Below are 23742 nucleotides of genomic sequence, written 5' to 3'. Positions count from 1 at the left end.
CAAAAATGGTCACCAAAATGGAGGCGCTGCAATGATTGTAGCTGTATTTAACTGACTTTACATCGCAACTTCAAAAACTTACGCCGTAGTATAGTTGTTATGCGTCTGATGTGCGGGGGAGTCTGGGATCGAGACTCTCACTAAGGATTATTATTATCTCTCATTTCATTTACGAACTTAAAAATGGGAGGTGAAAGAGCCTCATAAGTGAAATACCCTAGGGCCTCTTTTCATATAAATCCAGCCCTGGTTGTGACCATGGGATTGGAATTATATATCTTTTTACATTCTTACGTGCATGCTCTTAGAAATATTTTTATTTCGCCTACCATATCATTCCATGATATACGACAAAATTGTGGATCTTTTGACGAAGGAAGACAGAAAACGTATTTTCATATAAATACTTTTTACATCCGTTTGTATCGTCTTTGGCCCCATTATCGTTGTAATAATTCAAATTAACACCAAAGGGTTTATTTGATAGTAACTCAAAAGATAACGCAGGAATGTGCCTAAAGATCATTTTTATTCTGACCTTCATAAGGTGCCTCGTCTTGTATCAAGTGTAAAAATGACGGAAATAAATTGTGACCAGCATTTTTCTCTCACATTGATACATATTGTCACAAGTGTATCAGAGAATACGCTAATAATTAGTCCATCTCTCAAAATTATAAAACATGAAAGCTCTGTTTATTTGAGAAGAAGAAGAAGAGTAAAGGAAAAATAAAATAGCACATTTTTTTATCGCTTGGAGACAATGTTTACTATATTTCTCGATGGAATAATGAGAGCTCACTTCCTTCTTAGGTCATAGAAGTCATTTCGCGGTCTCATGAACAAGATATAGCAAGGGAAATCCCAACAGGACTTCCTCGGTCGTGTGCGGTAAATTACTGCGGCATATTATTGTGGAATGTATGTGACTTTCCTGGCTAGCAAACCCGGTGAAAAAAGATAAATCATATGATTTCCGCATTCTAGACAATCTATGGCTGTCTACACAAATAATGAATATTGAATAGGTCATTTTTTATTCTCAGTTAGGAAAAACTTATAAATATTGAATGCTTACGTTATCTTTCTTATTTTTTTACTGTATTTGTGTTTTCTAGGAATGCTCTATTGGTGTTAAGTATATGAAGAAATATTTTAATTTTCCTGAACTTCCTATATTTATAAAAAATATGGTTCTATCTTTTTGCATAGCTTTCAACTAAAAGAGAATTGTCAAAATTGGCATTATTACCCAGGTTTTTCCTCACAATAATTTTCTTAAGTTGTTAAGATGTGAAACACTAAACTCGCTGTGACGTAACTTATGCGACTAGACCTACCCATGGCCAAAAATTATTTATATTTATTAATAACTATTATTTAAAGCCTGCTCATTCATTGCTGTTTGTGGTATTGTGTATTTTAGAGTGGTTTATCTATTATAGCTAGGCTGATTCACCTGCAAGAAATGGGTCGCTTAATTTGACCGGCTTTACTTATCACTTACCGCTGGCATTATACTGAGGTGACGATGGAGTTTTGAGAGCGGAGTAATCAAAGGATCTTGAGACATCACCGCAATCCATCATAGTCAATGATTCGATGAAAGGTTCCCTAAAAAACTAATGACCGAACGAGCTGTTAGTGATCACACTTTGACGCAAGAAATATCCGCCTACATTGGCCCTCAGGCATTGATCACTGGTCAAGAGAGTATAGAACAATCATGGACAAGGGGTGCAGTGTGAGACGTTACTTTCTTAATAGAGACTCATAGCATGTATACAATACATACACCTCCCTCGTGACTAGCCGTCAATCCTCCATTAATATCTTCTCCCTCGCTTACTTACTCAGCGCACCGTCACGTTGTCCTCGTTTGACGCGCATCAACGGGCTATAAGCATGGTAATAACGGTGACATCACTCTTACAGATGACATTCTATCTTTATCCTTCGTGATAATAACTGTTTGAATAGTAACAGAAATTTCTTTAAAAACTAAAGGTTTATTCGATCACATGTTTCACCACTTAAAAGTAGAAAATAAAAATGATAAAAACGCTTTAAAATAAACAGAATAAAATACACTAAAAGTAAAAAATTAGCCTTACATCTCTCAGAGATTACAATACAAAAATTAGCTTTCCAACTCCTTACTCACGTATCAGGCTCTTCTACATTCATATATAATAAATATAATCAGCACCCAAGATTTATTCTCCGAGTGATGATAAGTTTATATTTTACTTCAGGTGAATTTTCAACATTTTTTAAGCGTGTTTTTTTATATTTTTTAAAAATTTCATTTTGTTAATTTTACAAAAAACCAATCCCCCGTCGAGTTTAGATGTGAGTGGCTTCCCCCCTATGGACACTTTTTAGTACCGGAAAAAATTGAAGCTCTTCCGAAGACTTCAACGCTCGGATTTCGTTCGGATCTGTTTTACGATCTCCCCGCGGCGAGGAGAATTACGTCTTCAGAGCGGGGAAAACCCAAGGGGACGTTAGTGTGCGCTGCGAGGAAGACACAGCGGCGGCTCTCTGTGTACTGTCAACGCAAGTCCATAAATTACTAGGGAAGGTCCAACCTTCGACAAGAGGAGAGTTGAAGGATTTTATTCCGCCAGGTGACGTCACAGCCGCCAATATCTCTCCGTGAAACGAAACGGCGTATGTTGTCTACGGCACGGGTCACGGCAGAAAAATGTTTTTTTTATGATGCTCGTTTCGCATTAATGTTTTTTTTTTGCATTCAAGATCACTCTGCCAAGTTTTCCGGCTGTATTAGAAGGGCTCTAGGGACTAACCCAGCGTCGACTTACTCCCAATCTCGACTTCATTCGTTATAGATCCGCAGGATTTGGGGTTTCTGCCGATGCGATACTGTGCACTAAACGTTATGTGGATTTTGACCACCGTGATATTGGGACGAAAGTGGGTTGAGGAGGCCTACTGGAAGAAAAGATAAGATTAAATGTGCAGACAGATTGGTAATAAGCCTTAATCCGAGCTGAAGACAGAAATACTGAGTAGATGTTGTGTTTTTCTGTTGTATGAGTACGAAAAATATATGCCGTTTTCCATGTAAACTTAATTTAAACAAGTGGATATGTAGCATACTCTAAACCGGTGCACCACCTCGAGTGGTCACATTTTTTTAGAGAGACGTTCAAGTCCCGCAGTACAATGCTAGCGGAGATTGCCCGTTAGCAGAGCCTATATCGTAACCAGCCCTTTTGATTCACTCGTTGAAAGCATTAATGAGAACTCGACAATACCCTAAGTTGAAGTAAAGGCCGGGAGAAAATTTCTCCTACTCTCCTTTCTATTTTAGAGTCAAGAGCTCCTTTCACTTTCCATTTTGAGAGAGATCTAGCAATATAAATAGATACAAAAGGAGAGTTAAGAATTGCTCAAATTTTAGGTGCTTAGGACTCCCCGAAATTAAGCTTAAAGGAGGTTTAACGTTGTCTGCACTCAAAGAGAATGCAAAAAAAAATCCGCTTATATTGTTAAAACATCTTTGCTTCGAAAAATGATATAATACTGTCTAAATCTGAGAATACATCCGGATTAGACTCTGCATCAGCCTTTTCTTTACACTCCCTTATAAAGGTTCTCTCATCGGTTATTTCCTCGTCTCTGTTTATAAATGCGTAATCGGCGGACATTTAAATGCATCTATTTTTTATTTAGGAACTTCATTCGCGCCAACGCGCTTATTGCAAACGGTCTTCTCATATTTTAGATTAAAAACAACATGCATACGACAATTATTGTACAATATATTCTATTTATTTGAACAAGATAGTTATTAATATGAAATTAAATGATTGAGGTTCCCAAAATATACAAAAAACGAACGTAATGATAAACTTTGTAAATTTCTGGTTGTGTATGTATGTAAAATTTAAAACGCGACGCCAACATACTCCGGGAGATCAGATCATGCGCATTTTGTCGAAAGGCATGAAGTAGTAGCCTTGAACTTGAAAACCCTCGTTGCGTGTGATGTGATGTATAGATACAAATCTTAATTGTTATATTGAAGCCCAACCCTTTAGTGCCTAGACTTCACAGGCATGATTGTTTATTTTTACTTTTTGTGGTCTTACTCTTATTGCTTCATGCTCAACGATTTTCGCGTGATGTCAGCTCTTCCTCGGCACTTGTCATTCGCGACCTTCAATTGAAGAGGAGTGAAGCAGTAGTGCATACAATCAAGCTCTTATCGTTGGGAACAATGACGTCATTTTATGGATTTGGATTCAGGTGCATGCATCATTTCTTGAAACTGGTTAAGGCAAGCAGTTGGTCTCCTCATACACTGTTTTTCGAGAAAAAATACTGACGATTACTCAGTCGCTGAAAAATATTGGCTTTATAAATGTTTTATTAAAGAAATTACACCGATTAAGGCGTAGTGTTGAAATAATAGGAAGTGGCATTTTTCCGCAATTATTTTAACGCTGACGTCCCGTTTCGGCTCACGGAGACAGGGCATCACAATACATGAGCGTCCAACTCCTTTCCTTAAACTAATCAAATCCCTCTCCACCTTTTTCTCAAATTAATACCTACATGTGATTTTCTCAAGTACTGTGATGTCTTGTACCGGATGATTGCTCTTTGAGCCGAAACGCGTTTCTAAAGGCCGTTTTACACGGGGCACGGAATTGCGCAGATTAGAGCTGCATTAATTTCTAAAATGGCGTGGAATTGCGCGAATGCATGAACGAAATTAGAACAGGGACTATTTTGCCGTCTCGCATCCACGCATTCTCGCATGTGTTCTAGCAATTCACCGCTTTACACGACGCAAATTTGATTGCGCCTTCGCACGTACCGTCAGATTGCGCAATTCCGTGTACCGTGTAAAACGGCCTTAATGCACTAAAATAATCGCATTTAACGCATTTTCTACCCACCCAAATTGAACAACTCTCGTCAACTCCCAGTCAGGCATATTAACTTTCATCTTATGTATACAATTATGATATTTATGGTTCCTTTTATCTTTCCAGCTTCCTCCGTAGACTGTCTGAGGAATTGACCACAGAGATGGCCACTTTGAGGCTGCTCGTGGCCCTGGCGGCGCTCCTCCTCGCTGCGTCCGCTTTGCCGACGGGAGTCGTCGAGACGCCGGCCGACACCCCGGCGCCGCCAGCCGACGCCCAAGAACAGCCATCGAGCACCACCTCAACGGCAGCGCCGAGCAGCACCGTCGCCGAAGCCGCCGCGGCGGCCGTGGACTCGGGCACCATTATCGCTACGACCGTGGCGACGCCTGTCACGGAAGAAGAGACTGAGGAGCCTGAAGATCTCTCCGACGTGAGTACTCCTGCCAATTTTTCATCCAATACAATAGGGTAGTTTCCTTCATCAAAGAAAACGAAAGGCATTGATTGCGATTCGTTACCCACCATTAGTGTATTCATAATTTACAAATTATTTGGTTTTTGAAATACCGGTTTAGACGAATGGCAAGGGTCAAATTTTATCCTCATTTGAAAAAGGCCAGATTGGTGCCCATGCGATTCCACTCCGCATGACGTCACAGGGACCTAGTTTCTACACGAGAGGATAGGAGTTATACATCGTCTGAGGTTACCAATGCATGCATGAGGCACAGAGCTCAGGGAAACATGTCTTAATAATCACTTATTAAAACTGGCTAAGTTCGGAAAGTTTTCTTCGTTTGATAAGGTATTAATAAACCTTTTTTAAGCCAAGCGCTACCATGCAGCAAGGTACTCAGCTATCCGCTAGCATCCTGCGACGTATCAGCGCTAAGCCTCGCCTCAAGGTCACCTCACCGGGCGTGAGGGGGAACCAGAAATACGACGTACGGAGATATTTCCCGACATTCATACTTAAGCGTCTCGTTTTCGCGCGCTTGAAAATTTTCACTTTTCATTTAATCGCGAAAAATAGATGTTGTCATTTAAAAATCTAAAAGCGTGAAATACGTACTCCAGGAGTAATAATCTTTCGATTAAAGCAATAAAAAAAAATTGGAAACCACCCTATTGTTTCGATTATCGATCCTAAAGCCTGGTTTACTTCTTAATCGAAATTGGAAGCTATGACGTGGTAGAAGGTCTACATTGCCAAGTACCGGGCTCTCCAGCCGTGTCTGCCGTTTATAGTGGACTATAGTTTTGAAAGCGATCCTGCTTTCGTCTTCAGGTCGAAGGTGGTAAGTGACGACGACGACGATCCTCAAAATTGACGGGTTTATATACCCAAAGTCCGTCCAGCCTCCGGTGTGTATATATACCACCTCTTCGGCGGCGATGATTTTACGCGAAGTGCGTAAACAGGGGAGAAATGACGATGCAAGTGTATAGGGACCAGTGTTACCTTTCCAGTGTTAGTGAAGGAACGAAGGTGGTAAGTGTTGATTTTTCGCCGCCTTATATACCACTGGCCGTCCTCCCCTGTCCACTGATTGGTCATTATTCTCTTCCACACGTCGATGATTGGGTAGCCATTGTCCCTGTTAATATTTGGTGTTCTATGGATTTATAATGCTTCCCTGATCTGCCTGGGGTGGTAGCGACTCTATTTTGCCACTATCTTCGCTCAATCGAAATCAATTTTATGGCCCGCCTCACTCCAAGCATGCTCTGCAGTGGCTGACAAGTGCAGTTGTTCCTATTTAGTGGCTCTTACTTGCTCGTGTCTTTCGAAACTGTAGTCAACTATATTAAACGACAGACGCGGCTGGAGAATCCGAAACTTGGCAGTCATCATGAACAATGCCGAGGAAACCTACGCACGAATTTGGCTACATTATAGCAGTGAAGAGACTTTGTTACTTCTACAGTTCTACTGGGTAAACTACGCTTTTAAAAAAGCGCCTAGTACACTACCACATGGGTGGCGAGGAAACGTGTGCATATTAAGGAGAATACTAAACCCTTTGTCCCTATGGTTGGCGGATGGACAGGTGAGAGCTGGAAACCAACATACGTGTTACGCGTCCAATAATGTTCGAAGAGCGCAACAATATATGTATATTATGGAGAATAGGGCTCCAGCTAACTTTCGAATGGCTTTTTCTCAGAAACGGCAACTCTTAGAGAAAAAGTAAAATGAAAATTTTGTAGATAATTTCCTGGTCTACAATTTTGGTCTGAGCAATTTTTATCGTAAAACTAACCGTTTGGCCAAAAAATACGAAAAAAAACATTTTTGTGACCTTAGACCTTGAATAAAAATGTTTGCACACGTGGGATCGATGGGGACTTTTCAGCATTTCATTAGAGTGGTATTCTTAATGTTCATGCAAATTTTCAGCTGTTTGGGAATTTATACAAGGGTACCCCTATCCTAATTTGACCGGGCTATTTATTTAACATTAAAATGACCGGTTTTGGTTGTTAAGCCATCTTCAAGTGCATTCAAAAACATGGAGAAGATAGGTTTGTATATTATTTTTGGAAGTTGCTATGTGGGTCGGAGTTTTAAGGCCTGAGATTAGTTGAGCAGGGAGGGGAGAGGAATGAGGGAAACAAAGCATATTTTGTAACTAGGATACAGGTTGGGGCATGGACGGATCCAGCATATTTTTCACGGGTTGAAAGGCAAACGGTCTTCTCATATTTGAGATACAAAAACATGCGTACAAAAAGTACTGTATAATATATTCTCTTTATTTTGACAAGATAGTTATTAATACGAAATTAAATGACCGAGGCTCCCAAAATTCACAAAAAACGAACGTAATGATAAACTTTGCAAGTTTCTGGTTGTTTATGTGTGTAAAATGTAATTCTCGGACGAAACTGGTTGTTACTAAAATCATACGTGAAATTTACAATGTTTTTTATTCAATGTGAATGATTTCTTAATAAGCGACTAGATATTTTCAGTGCCATGCTGCGAAATATTCCGAGTATAAAATATAAATAAAATACTCCGAATGTAAAATATGAATACAATATTACGAATATAAAATATAAATTAAATATTCCGAATGAAATAAATATAAATAATCCGATTATAAATATTACTAAGGCCAAGCATGCCGAATGGGAATATGTATTATAAAATGCTGAATTATTAGTATTTGCCGAGCATTCGCCTCCCACGCTTTCGTGAATCGCCGGAGTCACAAGGAAAAAGACACAAGACTTCAAGGTCACGGGAACCGTGTCACAAATCACTCCGCGTTTGATAATCTCTTACGCGCGAAGCAGTGAATCAGTCCCCCCACCTTCCCCGTACGTGAGCATGTGGAGTCGGGGGGCTAGGTTGTCTGGGAAGTTTTTTCGTCTCGCGGCTAGAATTTCAAGGTCTCAGGGTAAGCGCGCCTACTCCCCACCTCTTTTGAATACTGGCGAGGATTGATTGTGGAGTGAGTATTCCTAGGCCTCTATGTCCTAAACTCAAGAGTAGGTATATGACGTATGCAATAGTAGTTTTCGAATTATCGTATGATCGCTCGGCTCTGTATAATTTACTAGCGAATTATTTCATCATCATCTTAAGTCAACAATACTAAGATTGGTTTGAAGCAGCTCTCCATTCCTCTCTCCTATCCACTAACCTTTTCATAGCGATGTATTACTTCTCTTTTACATCATTTTTATCCTGTCCTATGTAACTCATTCTGGGCTGTCTCTTGCCTTTCTTCTCTTCCACCTGTCCTTCTACGATTGTTTTCATCACTCCTTAAGGTTCCTAGAAAACTTCTCTCCCACTCTTCTTAGCATTTCCTCAGTACTTACTCGGCCGATTCATTTTTTCTCGATTATTCTTCGGTAGCACCACATTCCGAATGCTTCCACTCTTGACTTGTCTGCTGCTATCAACGCCCAAGCCTCGCTTCCATTTAAAAAACACATGCTCCATATGTAGCATCTGATGAATTGTTTCCTTACGTCTAAGCTTGCAATTGTAATATATTAATCCAATGTAAAAATTCTTCTTGGCAGTTTTTAGATTTGATACAAATAAATGTATAAACGTGATAATTTTTTATATTTGAGATAGTGTAGAATGTTAACAAGGGTGTAATCTGCTTACCTTGAAAATTTCGAGATGATGATATCATTTTTACGTGAGTACCAAATACTGGTCGAGAAGTAGGTACCTCCGCCAAAATACTGGTCGAGAAGTGAGTATGCGTCCTCTAAAACATTTTTTTTACGCAAGAAGAATTTTGCTTCAGACCGTGTGTGTATATCCTCCACGGCGTTCGTTCACCTGACTCGGATGACTTCAGTGCATTCCTGGAAGTGGAATGCTGGCACAATAAAAGCTGCATTTTTTTATTATTTAAATCTTGCCTTGTTAAATCTACCGAGCAAACATCAGGACAAAGAACGCAGTTGGCCTTGAGCGTCGCTTCAGAGGAACTTCTCATAGCGAGAAGGAGCATCGGCCGAAAAAATTCGTCGCTAAAGAAAGGGATGATCACAGCGTGATGCTGCTGCGTCATTGCGGTCATGCTTCGGTCCGAGGTTTGAAAAATGGTTCCCTTTGACAATGGAGTAATTTGAAGACGGTGCACTCAGAATTACGTTGAGATGACGATACGCTCGGCAATGTAATTGAATGAACAGGAGGTGAATTGGCGTAGGTCTTTTCATCCAGGGGCGCAGCCAGGAATTAAGGCTAGGGAGGGTTTTAGGTGCAACTAATACTTACGGATGTGGGGGTGTTGCATACCAACCAGGGTAAGTAGGAGTTGCGTGGGCCCTCCTCTAGAAAATTTTTAAGAATAATGGTTCAAAATGGCGAGTTTTACGGCTTCCTGAGGGATATTTGATTAATCCTAACACTATTCTATCAGTAATACTGATCCAAAAAAGTAAAATGGATTAGACTTAAAATTTTCTCTGAGCTCTGGGGGGGGGGGGGGTGTTTATCCCCCAAAAATCTCCCCTCGCTGCGCCACTGTTTTCATGTCCTCTATAACTTAAATCGAAACTTGAAGCTTGTACGTGGTGGAAGGGCTCCATGTTATCAATAACAGACACTTTGTTACTACCACAATATAAAATCCTAAAAAACGCCTGAGTAGGCCTGTGGCAGGAGATTTTAAGACCGTTTTACACGGAGCATTCAATTGTGTAGGTTAGAACTGCATTTATTTCCCTTTATGGCGTGGAATCGCGCGAACAGAATTAGAACAGGGGCCATTTTGCCATCTCACGTCCACGCATTCTCGCACGTGCTCTAGCAATTCACCTCTTTACACGACGCAATTTTGACCGCGCCTTCGTACACGCATCAGGCTTGTTGAGCAAGGTGCCGACTGCATGCAAGGAGCCAGAGTATGCAAGTCGCGGACTTGCATACTCTGCCTCCGAAGTGTATAGAATTGCGGATTTTCAATACAAATTCCAAGTAACATAGCCTTAAAACAGGGAAAACCGTTTTTTGAACGACCGTCGATGGGACGCAATAAGAGAACACGAAGAATGATGAAATTTCTGGTAAATGAAATGATTCAGTTCGTTCTTTAAGCTGCCGCTCAATATGATGGATAATCCTTAACCAATTCGTCCATAAGTAAAATCCGAAGATTCAAGTGTGATGGAGTGGATTTTTTCCATATTGCAATAAATACATTCAACGATTATAAAATGTATCGCGACCAAGGTTTGTGTTACTACCTAGGTCGTAATAACTTCTAAAATCGTGGAAAATTGCCAGCATTTATTTCAATAAGTCTATAAATACTTTTCATAATTCTCCTATTTAATCTATTCATGCACTCTGTTAATTCAGAACGACTAATTGAAGGGTATTATCGCGATAGTTTAGCAATATCGTAATGCAAAATCTAAAAAAAAAGCAACCTAATATTTGCACTCAGCCGGCGGCAAGGCATGCTGTGAGATTTCAACCGTGGCCATGGTTGGAATCTCACTGAGAGGGTTACTGACAAGAACTCGTGGAGAAGGACGCCTTTAGCGAAGTTTGGGGTTGGTTATTTCGCATTCAGCGAGCACTTATTCCGTTCAAGGGGCCAACGCTACGACGGAAGTCCCTCATCCAAAGTGAACAAATTGCCCATCAGACTGTTTCCTCGTTTAGGCACCGAGTAAGCCAGCGTAACGACGAGGGTAATTCGAGTTCTGACAAGTCAACGTTCACTGGATCGTGATTCCTGTGGCCCTCTCTCATTGAATTCTCTACGGGATTGTGGGAGTCTTAAGTCTCAGGGATGAAAACCTAGTGATAAAAATACCCCTAGGTTTGGGTACAATCGGATTGAAATTCGTTGAACGTAGCCACTTTCTTATATCATAATTCCAAGTTATTGGAACGAAAGCTACGGCAATACCAAGCGCTAAAAGTTAGGCAACTTGATTTTACGCGCAAAAAACGGGTAAATTGTTTTTAGAAAAAATACTATGGGGCAGAAATTTTTTAAAGCAAATGATCCAACGTAGGAATAAATACTCCTTTGTATGCTTTATGTTGCATTGAAATTGATTGCTTCGTTTAGACGATAGAGGTCCTCAAACTCCTGCGTCTTGTTTTTTTTACAGACGGTAACTCTTTTGAGGGTGACGTTTGAAACCTCTTAGTAAAATTAAAGTTACTCGTAATATTACTAAAATACTTTCATTTTATTTCACGATCGAATTCAGTACATTTTGTAATATCTGCTTTTGAGGACTACCGCAAAATATTTTAGGAATGTTACTACTAACTTTAAATTTCCTGTTACATTTAAATTCCATCACATTAAGCCATAAATAAATCTGGAAGCTCGTGACCGTTTTTTTTTTCTTGCTATTCGGCTTCACCATGGATGCTTAACTACCACTCAATCAGTCTTTTTTCGATGAAATTGCTCGTTTAAAACTCAAGGTTTTGTCTAAAAATTTTCAGGGGAATGTAAAGTAGACCTTCGTCAACATTTTCGTTCATATTGAATATGATTATTTTGAATGTTAAGAAATACTGAGATATAATTTTCAAATTGGAGATGGTCATATGATAAAATGGTCTGCTATGTATACTCTGATTATTTGAGGATGACTGAGGCAATTTTTTATATTTTACCCAAGCTGTTAAAGACTGATTGGATTAATTAGGTAAAGCTATAGATTAATCGATTTATATAAATCATAATCGATGGATTATCTACGTTGATCGTAAGTAGCGTCTTTTGATTCAAAAATTTGGATTGAATTACTGGTAGTAAAAGTATTGTTCACTCGACTTATCTGAGTCTTAATCGATGATTCAAGATGTAATTAGGTTGGCAAAAACTTAAGCAAGTAACGCAATTCAATTATTTGGGCAGCACATTTGAGGAAAACGGATGGAGCGGTATTGTCATCAGGAAGAAAATTGCGTTAACAAAAGAGGCAGTCCATGAACAGGAAGGAGCTGAGGAGAGGATCGTTATGTAAGAGTTTAAAGAGTAAACTAGTAACGAGTCTGATATAGAGTGTAGGGCTATACGTTGCAGAAACGTGGACACTTAGGAAGGAGGACGAGAGAAGACTGGAGGCGTTCGAGATGTGAGAGTGGAGAGGAATGGAGCAGGTGAAGTGGACGGAGAGGAGGAGGAACGACGAAGTGCTGGACATGGTGGGTGAAGAGAGGGAGCTTCTAGATGAGATTTAGATACGGAGACAAAAGGTATGGATGTAGCGAGTACTGAGCGGGGAGGGGATGTTGAAAACAGTGTTATGGATAGAATGTTAGATAAACGAGAGAGAAGAATAGGAATTTTAGATAGAACGAAAGGGAGTAGGCTTTGATATGAATTTAAGAGGGAAGTACGTGAAGGAAGGGGAGGCTGCCAAAATGCTTCTACAGTACTCCATGGAAACCTACCTTAATTGGTAGAATACTTTAAAAATAGGTCCATAACACTCCAAAACAGCATCAATAGTCATCATGCCTACCATGATCCTTCCTCAAAACTACTTCGCTTCCTGTTCCCTCGCATGCATTTTCTCCAATTGGCGTTATTCACTCGAAACAGAAATCACAATTCATTGAAAGAATTAAATAATTCGACTGATGGATAAATTGCTGGCAGTGGCGTAGCCAGGAATTTCGTTCGGGGGGGGGGGGGGTCCAAAACCAGAGGGAAAAATGTTTGAGAAACAGGGTACAAAGTAGAGGGTTTTAACCTAATTTGACACATTTAATTAATCGAAATAAATTCATTTGCTAAAGAAATATAATGTAAATTCATGATTTTTCAATATTTTGTTTTCTTTTATGAAGGAAAATAATTGCGTTTTTATATTTCGGGGGGGTCTGGACCCCTGGCTACGCCACTGATTGTAAGCCTGCCGGAGCACCTCTTAAATACTTCATGCAAACATACTTTAATCGGTAGAATAATTTGATGATAAGAAATAATAATAATCGATAACTCTATTCTCATCGTGGGTAATTTAGGTTCTAGCGATGAACGCTATATCCTCAACAAACCGGGTGGATCGCGGAAGGAAAGTCCAAGAACCTCCTCTTATGCAGAGAGAATCTTTTTTTATTGCGGCAAGAACCACTTCGGAAAAGCCAAGAATATGAGGAGCGTGGAATTAGACGGTAGGATGTTGTGATGGCGTGCTGGCAGCTGTAATCGAGAGGGTTTTCCTCGCTTATAATCGCCGGCGTCTCCTGCTGCTCCCTCCAACGGCCGGTTGTTAACCTTCCCGTCCCCCTAAATATCCCTCGCACACTTGTCCCGAGAGTTTCGTAGCCGTGAGGTCCCACGGTATTTTCTTGTTTAATTAATTGGAGACCGTGCGAAGATTCGCTCGTTTCTCCATTCTCATTTCCGTGGGGCAATATGAAGCATAGGGCACTCTTGTTTCCAACCATTTTGTTGATTATATCAGAGTCTTCTTGAGAAATCTAATTATTTGGATATTTATAATGATGGAGATGATGCCAAAGAGATAGGATTTGCCCTTCTTCCGCTAGTTAAATATTTTTATCAATCACCAGGGACTTCATGGCAAATTTGGCAGTGCCGGAACGCACTTTCCTGAACTTTCTTTAGAGGTGAAATATTACTCTGATTTTTTAATTACAATTAATTTTTTTGCATTTTATTACTATTTTTTTGTTTTGGTTACGAATATATAAATTAGAAATTTTGAGGCAACAAATTGATGAAAGTGTTATTTTACCATCATATTTTTTGTTAACCGGTGCAGGAACTCCTTTCTGGCACTGGTTACGGCACCATGACACCACTGTTCATCACTATTGCTAAATACATTACTGTTTCATTGATTGGATCACTATAGGTAGGTATTATGCTGACCAGTGGAATGGAATTCTGTGAGAGTGAGTGAAGGTTTACTGAGCATTTAGCGGGTCATTAGTGTTAAAAATGCTTTCATAAAGACGTTTCACAAACGGTGGTTTAGTGATTATATTTTAAGTCAATTTTATGCCCAGCATGAATGATCATAGCGCAATAGAATTGGGTGGGTATAAATGAGAATCCGTAACGTTGACAAACTTTAGAAAATTATAAAATGTGAACCAATAATGATTCATATTCATCTGAGAAACCTCATCATACGGAAGTATAGCTGATAGTTAGACTTCTGTGATGATTTAGCATTATGTTGTTCAAAGCCAAATTACCAACAAGCTATTCCTTCCAATGTCTATTTGCTTAAGATCAGTTGCTTCCGAATTTCCCAAAAGATTTTCCGCATCAAACTTGTGGATTCTAATTGATCAGATCATCAGATCATGAACTCGAATGAATTCCCGTGGGAAGAACCCTAGAGCGACAATATAGCAGTGAAAACAAAACAATAAAGACGCGAGTTTGTCGTGAGAGTGAATAAGAACGATTCATGCTGTTTCAATTACGATTTTCGCTAGGGTTTGTTCGGATTGTTTTGCACTAATTGCCTAGTGATCAATCATAATTTCTATTTGTTTTAACTATATTCATTCGCTTTTTCAATAAATTTGAAATTATATTTTTGGCAAAGGTCATAATTTTACCTTTTTTTTAAAGTAAGTAAATAGGGAATTTAACTACTGAGTTCCGCTGACTGACCGAAATACAACTAGGGAAGGACAAAGGGCAATAATGTTATTACAATTTTTGAGTAAAAATAAAAATATACTTTTCAGCATAAATATATGCAATGTATGCAGCCTAACATATTCAAATGCATAAACCAAAAATAAAAATTAATTTCGTTCGTCGTTTCCATAAATTTTCAACATATTTTTTAGGAAAAAACATAATTTTACCTTCCTTTAAAAATAAGATAATGTGGAATATAACTGCTGAGTTCTGCCCAACTGACCACATGACGATCGGGGAAGAGATACTCGGGAAATATCTCGCAGTACCCACCTGAGAGAGAAAAAAAGGAGAAAAAAAGAATCTTGGGAGGCAGCTGAGAATTTCGCATCCACACCATCAGAATCGTGTCCCGGGAATAACTGTGCACCCGCGCACGCATAGCCAAGTGAGGTCAGTCACTCTGCTCGGGTTGAAAAAAAAGAAAGGAAGCGATCGTCTCGCAGTGCAAAAAGAAATACGAAATTGCCGTAAACGGGAAGATCGGAGAAAAAAATATCTTTGGCGGAACGGCATTCGCGTTTAATTTGCATAAATTATGAGTGGTAAGACGTCGTACCGTTCCATGTGTTCTGAATGGCGTCTTGTGATCAAATAAACCGCCCCTTGAGGCTTGGGCGTACCCAGCGGGGGGGGGGGGCAAGGGGGGAATTTATTACTATTTGCTCCCCCCCCTTAGAAGCGAAAATAAATTTAGTTCAAAGCAGAAGTTATGAACAAAATTTCCTTTGAAGAAAAATTATATTAGTAAAAGGCATGGAACTAAAATAAAAATAATTATTTTTACAAGCAAATAATTATAAAAAATAATAAATTGCAGTCATAATTCCCTTATAATTTTGGTTTCATTAACCTTTTCTGTGCAAAAACGTTACAACTTGAACGACCACGGCTAGTTTTGTCCTCCCCTCCCCCCTAGTTTTGATTCTGAGTACGCCCATGCCTTGAGGCGATTCTTAGTTTTTTTTATTGCCGCAAATGAAAGCAGGAAATGCGAAAAAAAGGAAGTAACCAAAGGAAGGCGGTGATCTGTAGGCTTTTTCCACCAAGGATTCTGAAACATAACCGAATACCTTTACCCATTACCTCCCGGTGATCTTATTGTGGAGGTGAGAAGCCAAAATGTACAAGTGATCTTTTTCTAAACGGAGTTAGCTACAGAAATTGATAGAAGAAATCAAGGGAACATGACCGTACCCAGCGAGGGGCAGGAGGGGGTAGCTGCCCCCCCCTCTGTAAAAATAGCAAATTTCTTTAAGGTAAATAATATTTTTTCAAGCAAATAATTTTAAAAACTAATGAAGAGCTGTTACAATTTCCTTAAAACGTTGATTCCATTCACCTTTTCTATGGTTAAATCTTACCTACAGCTTGAACAACCATGGCTTGCCCCCCCCCCCCCCCCCCAATTGTGATCCTGGGTACGCCCTTGCAAGGGAACTGTATAGAGGAGACCCAATTCCATCCTTAGAAGGGTGATTTCTATTGCCACTTCGGTCGCATTTTAATCGGCTTTCAAAAGTTTCCGCAGCGCGGTGAGGAGTGAAATGCGATCCACTTTTTCCTCTATTTTGCTGTATAATGTTTGTAATTGCGAGGAATAGCATTGAAGAGTTATGAATTTAATACATAACAGCATCCTGAATTTAAATTTCGGTCGACACCCCTAATTATTCCTTATTTCTACGTGAAAAACGGATCAATTTGTCCGTCAGCGACACGTGTGGCGACTTCTGTAAACCCATTTAAAAGCGCGGTGGCCGACATCACAATATGAGGCCGTGTTGAGGATCCTCCATTGCAATATTCGTGGAATAAAGACACAAACTTGTTTACCAAGGGATACGAGCGAGTCTCTGTTCTGCGCTGATATCGAGTGGTAAATCAAATGCACTACTGAATAAGAATCTAGTTGATCTCGTTTGCTTTCTTTACCTAATTTTTGTACCTAACTCTATTTATAAAAAAAATCACATATACCCCTTGGCATTTCCCCCTCTCATATGAAATCACTTAAAAATTAACAGATTTCAAGAGAAATCTTGGGTTGTATCCACAGAGCCTGATATTTTCAAGACGCTAGCTGAAGATTTAAACAAGCTATGATTCAGGAAAAATACTGAACAATCTGGAGTGATGCGTTTAGTGGCCATATCTCAGATTATTCTGAGTAGATTCATAGATTTTTAGCCCTTTCACCACTTCTGGGGTATTTAGAGCAATGCATTACTTATGAATGTACCTCTTTGTCCAATATAATGCTTTCATCACCAAATCTCGTCCAGCTTGCAAAGCAATATCAATATCAATCGCCTCCTAATGATGGCCGATTAAGTTAAAATTAGTTATCTTGCCGAATTTCCGTCGGAGAAATTGTTTATAGTTAGGATTGAAGTTATCAACTTTACTTCGAAGAAATAGTTAAATCTGACATGCGATACGTTCGCAGTGAAATGAAAAAATGATTGCTGCCATATTTTCTCAGTTTTCATTTAAACAATTTTCAGTTCAACTTAAAATAGTGGTTACGGCCACTTTTCTGTTCTTTTCAGGGCACGTTCAACTACATTAAACCTTCGGCGTGTTTCTAAAAGCAAAATCTAGATTTCATACTTCTTTAACATCATACAACCTGCCAGCACTCAAACTAGTGCCTCCTCATTCTGTATTTATCGTCTAGGTATTCGTTTAGCACCCATTTTGATGGAACGAATTTTTATAAAACACCCCACAAGATACCTTATTATTTGCCTTTGGGGTAGAAAATAATTGTATTGGAGGTGGAAAATTCAGACTACCGCTATTGATGAAATCGTTCGATAATGAAGCTATTTAATTGTTATGCTGTAATTGGTATCAATTTAAGCATCTTGTTTGAAAAAATTGATTTACGGGGTGTTAACTTTTGTTCTCTAGGTGTTTGAGAGTGATTTCCCTTTTTTTTTAACCTCAAAGCGATATGTCTTTGTGCAGCAGATCTCGTATGATACATTTTATTTCCCAAAAATAAATTGCTTAAAGTTATTCGAGATAATATTGGTAACTAGTTTTTAACGGCGTCATAATGGTCCTTCCTACACTAGTGAACGCAATGGATTTGTATTTTTTTTTAAACACTTTATCACGACCTTTTAACTCACCTATCTATTAGTTCTTTCATAAGATGCATCAAAAGTTCATATTATTAGTTTTGCAATTCCATGATTGGTATACTGCGGCTCTCATTTTTGTGGCGGCGTTTTTTTACTCCTTTGTCGTACTATTTTTCGGTGACCCACTGATAAATGGAAAAGAAGTTGGTAATTGAAAACCAATAAAGCACATTTTTCGCGATTAACTCCCATCAGGAATAGGACTGAACGAAAGTGGTTTCTCTTAGGAACTTAGCTTCTCCCACTCAATTACCACGCCGGCCAACAGTACGCTCGTAACGACCTCGGTCGCAACTACCCGGGCGTTTACACATTTTACACACGGTTACCATCGCATTTTACAAGTTACCATCGCAACTCAGTGCTGCCCTCGTTGTGGAATTTTGTCAGTTAACAACTGAGGACGAGACTTCGTGAGGAAATTAAGTAGGGAAAGTAAATTAACGTTTTCATATGCTAAAACTAACACTTTTTTCTCGGCGCACAAGCGCTAACCATCGTAAGCTGGCAGGGCTAGGTACTAAGACATACGATGGTAACTCTGCGCGTATAAACGACGTTTTGAGGCTACCATGGTACGGACCGGGTTCGGTACGTTGGTAGTGTAAACGGGGCACAACTCTCGCCGACTGAGTTGAAGATCGCGCGGCGAGCTCTTTCGGCGGGGGCAACGATCCCCCGAGGATGCGCAGGGCAACCGGGCGAGCCCTCGGGCACCCAAAGGGGGCGGTCGAGACTGACTCGGCGGCGGGGGCGTCGGGACCCCCCTGGTGAGGAGGGGGAGGGCCGATATCCCTTGCCACCCTCCGGGGGATATACAGCGACGGAATCTTCCCCTGTTGTGTGTCTCACCCGCGGAGAATACCTGCGGAACCGGTCTCGCGGAAAAAAAGAATCCGTGAGGAGCGGAGGAGGCGTTGACCTTCGCTGACCAATGGGAAGGGGGGGTAGAAGAGGTGGGTGGGGGTAGAGGGGTCACGGAAGGTGGTGGTTAAGGGTGTTAGGGAAGGGAATGTATGCAGTAATACGTGTGCAAGGTTGATGGTGATGAATTCACTGCCTCGAGTGTGTGGTCTCGAAGCTCTTGTGAGAAGTTGCTGGACGTTCTGACGGGTGGAAAAAATAAAATTCCTTCTTTCATTTGACAGATGATTAATTCCGGAGAAATTTAATATGTATTTTTATTTTCAACAGTTAGATCACTCTGTGCCTCAACCCTAAGGTTGGACATAATAGTGGAGGTCTGGTTGGTTTCGTAGCATTGGCGTAGTTTCCAGGAATTTCGTTCGTTTTTGAAAAATAGGGTGCTAAGTAGAGGGTTTTAAACTAATTTTAATGCTTTTCATAATCGAAAAAAAACGTCATTTGTTAAAAAAATATTTTGTAAATTTATGATTTTTTTCAATATAATTTTTCTAGCAGCTGCCAGAGTACCCTGCTAGCAGGTAGCGCATGGCTTAAATAAGGTTTATTAATGCCCTATCAAACGAAGGAAACTTTCCAACATAAGACAATTAAGAGATAATTAAGAGATGTTTCCCTGAGCTCTGTGCCTCATGCATGCATTGGTAATCTCAGACAATGTAAAACTCCTATCTACTCGTATAGAAACTACGTCCCTGTGACGTCACGTGGAGTGGCATTGCATGTGCGCCAATCTGGCCTTTTTTCAAATGAGGTTAAAATTGACCATTGCCATTCGTCTAAACTGGGATTAATAAAACAAAATTATTTGTATATTATAAATACACTTATGTTGGGTAACGAATCGCAATCAATGCCTTTCGTTTTCTTTGATGAAGGAAACTACCCTATTCTTTCTGCAGTTTTCCTTTTCCTCAAACTCTTCAAATAGTGTCTGCCTTCCATCTCACTCAAAAGCTAAGCCACCAAGAATTCATCAGTATCCACCATGCACATGCATCACATCCATCCTCTCTACACCACAATGAGACAAAGTCACGTTCATGTTTAATAACACTCCCCTATCTCCCTCTGCATATTAAAGCCTCAATCTGCTGAAAAAATGTGAATTCAAAAGGACGCATCACTCTCGCTTGACCGATATTTTTTTCATGACGTATTTTTTGCTCCAAACTTGCACTATCGTTTTGAAACTTTTAGGGTTTAGAGAATTAATACTAATCAACTTTCAGAAGTACCTGTGTCAAATTTTTAATAATTTTACCTCAAATATAAAATTTGTATAGTTTAGTAAAGTAGTATTTTTAATACGTATATTATAATATTATTCAATTTTAAAAAAATATTTTAGTAATATGTACATTTAATAAAGTATTTTAATATGTAAAATTGTGCATTTTAGATACTATTAAGCATTGTAAATTGAAAAGTTAGTTTAAATAACTGAGTATATGAGTGAGTGCTTTGAATATTTTTGGCACCAAGGCTACTTCTTTTCATATAGATTTATGGCGAATTTAGAGGTCAATGAGGCATGCTATTTCCCAACATTCAATACCACAAGGCAGCAATGCTCATATGCACAACTAGCGGCACAGTTATAATGCAAAAACCGAATTTCAAACTCTAGGACATTTGATAAAAAGTAATTGTAGGAAAAAAGCGAGTAATAGCCGGAATTAAACGTAGACGAAATCACCTACAAATGTACATAATATGAGAAATTTCTGGAGTGGAGAAAGCATTTACCTCTCCCAGGATTCGAGCCCGAATCCCCCAATTTAATGCTATAGTTATTCTAACAACTTACGGTAGAAATTTCCCTTCGATGAATTATGTATTTTTCTGTTAGTTCCGAGCTAAGTTAACATTAACCGTCGATTTAATACTATTGTTAAAGGATTCTTTTTTAATTGCAACGTTCATTACCACAGCAATTCGAAATGTATGACTTAACAAAAAAAATGATATGGAAATTTTCTACACCAAATAATGATCCCAAATACAATTCCAGAAGAAGGCTTCATGTTGATTCATGATGACTGCCTGCATCGTAACGGCGCTCAGAGCCTCGCACAAAGGTCGCCTCACACAGCGGCAGTCGGAACCAGAATGACGTCACACGGGCTTTTCTCGGCATTCATACTTAGCCGTCGCGTTTTCGCGCGCTAGAAATTTTTCGCTTTTCATTTAATCGCGAAAAATAGATATCGTCATTTAAAAATCTAAAAGCATGACATATGTACTCCAGGAGTAATAATCTTTCGATTTAGGTAATTAAAAAAATAGGAAACCACCCTATTACGACGCTTAACAGAGTTACCAGCTGGAGTGGGAGGTGGAGTGTTAGAGGATGAACCGGTGCGAAAAAAAACGTTCTTCCCCTCAGAGTGGAGGATTTATCTTACCGAATGTCACAGGAGGAGATGCGGAATATAATTTACACATCTATGGTAGGGAAATGAAGGGCTGGATGTAGATAAAAAGATGATGTATATGAGGAGAAAATGAAAAGTAATTTTATAAGTTATTATAGTAGTTTATAAACATTACAATATTACATGGGGTGATTTTTAAGGGTTAAAAAGTTGCAAAATAAAATTAGTACATATCTTAAACATGACATTCTTAAATCAAAGTACTGTGACGAATAATTAATTGAATAATTAAGTTGTTAGGATAAATTATTTTGTTTACATTAAACCCATATAAGGGTTGAAATATTCTGAAATTATGTTCCAAAGTATAAAACAATCATTATTCAACTAATACAAACTAAATTTTACCCATATAAATCTTTCAAATATAGTTTTTTTTAACTTTTAGCATTTAGGGGTAGTTTTCACCCCTAAAAAAATAAAAAGTGTCCATCGGCATGGTATAGATTTTGAAGTAGAGGGTATGATTAGTCTAATTACAAATTTGTACGCAAATCGATTCAGTTTGAAAAGATTGTAAGATTTTGCACTTTTTTGAGCTCCATTTCCTGGACTGCCATGCCATTTCACTTATGAGGCCCCTTCATCTCCCATTTTTAATGTTTTAAATTACATTAGAGATAATTAAATATGTACGTCATTGCTGTGATGCAAAGGATGGAGAAAAATTGTGTCGCAAAAGGATAAACCTGGATAGTTGATGCTAGTGGAATCCAAAATTACTAATGATGCTTAGGTCGACAATGCACCATTCTTATGCTATAGAAACTTTGAGTCAAGCTCTCTGATTGGCCATTTTGCCCTCTCACTGGATGCTGTGGACAACTCATCACTTCAAGTGTTTGCCTGCCGAAGATAGTAATGTATCCAAACCCAGTGAGAAATGGGTGGTGGAGTCCACGTGGAACCCACGTGGAATCCACGTTGAGTGGTGGATATTTGGTGGTGGTGGATATTGAGTGGTGGGACCCACGTGGAATCCACGTTGATTTCAAGTGGATTTGTGGTGATTAGCATAAAATGGTAAACAGAATTTCTAATTTGTGGAACTTAACTCTCTGGTGTGACATTGCGTCATTTATCATCCTGAAACCACGCTAGTTATGTGAAAATGTATCGCACATTCTATTTTTATATAATTCGTGGAAAGGCAGCCATGAGAGCACATGAAAAATCGTAGACACATATATAGAAGGTTTAGACATAGAGTGGTTGAGGTTTTAATGGTTTTAGGACAGCACCTACTGCTGTTTTAATTTTTCCACCAAATTTCCACGTGGGTTCCACGACCAAAAACACGTGGTATCCACGTTACATTTCCACGTGGATTCCACCACCCATTTCTCACTGGGAAGCAGGGACGCAGCTAGGAATTAAGGGGGGGGGGGGGTTTAGGTGCAACTAACATCGGAGTGTGTGGGGGTATGGAATACCCACCAGGATAAGCGGTATGTGCGAGATTAATAAATTGCGGAATTTTAAGATAAATGGTGCAAAACATGGGTGTACCAAGCAAGGGGCAGGGAGGGGGGCAGTTGCCCCCCTAGAAGCAAAAATTGCAAAAGTCTTTAAGAAAAATCAGTACTGAAATGAAACGAAAGTATTCAACAAATTTTCTTTAAACCCACGAAAAATGATATGTATTAGTATAAGATAAAAAAACTAAAATAGAGCTATTTTTTTCAAGGAAATAATCTCATAAACTAATGTCAAAACTTGGCTTGCCCTCCTCTAGACCATGGCCCCCCCCCCCCCCCTAGTTATGATCCTGGGTATGCCCTTGGTTAAAAATGGTGAGTTTTATGGCTTTCTGAGGGATATTTTATTAAGCCTTGCACTATTCTATTAGTAATATCAATCCAATGAAGTAAAATGGATTAAACTTAAAAATTATTCTGAGCTCTGGGGGGTTTTATCCCCCAAAACCCCACCCTCGCTGCGCCACTGATCCAAAGGATCTGGCAACATGAAATTAAATAGTTATTTCTCCACCGTCAATGGAGAGATTGTTTGAGTTGTTGCTCGAAAGACCTTAAAATTCTTGAATGCCCTGTTAATTTCTTTATTTCAGTAGTCTGACTCCGTGTTCCTCACCTCCATAATTCTTCTTGCTCTGAAGTAATGTCTGCCCTATCAATCCTCTATCTGCCCACTATCCTCTGGTAGGAATTTT

General features: G+C 39.3%; 1 protein-coding gene across 7 annotated transcripts in view; it reads left to right on the top strand.

Annotated features, from left to right (window-relative positions):
- The window catches only part of LOC124160739 (inter-alpha-trypsin inhibitor heavy chain H4-like), a 79958-nt gene that overhangs the window by 23894 nt on the left and 32322 nt on the right, over positions 1 to 23742 (top strand). For all 7 annotated transcript variants that reach the window (XM_046536738.1, XM_046536737.1, XM_046536736.1 and 4 more), the window contains exon 2: positions 5028 to 5334. In XM_046536738.1, the coding sequence (XP_046392694.1) occupies positions 5065 to 5334 (270 nt within the window). In that variant the 5' untranslated portion in view covers positions 5028 to 5064. The remainder of the gene's footprint in view (positions 1 to 5027; positions 5335 to 23742) is intronic.

This window comes from Ischnura elegans, chromosome 6 (genome assembly GCF_921293095.1).
Source record: "Ischnura elegans chromosome 6, ioIscEleg1.1, whole genome shotgun sequence".
Classification (NCBI taxonomy): Eukaryota; Metazoa; Arthropoda; class Insecta; order Odonata; family Coenagrionidae; genus Ischnura; species Ischnura elegans.
Note: the sequence above shows the minus strand (reverse complement) of the source record. Positions and strands in the feature narration are given on the sequence as shown.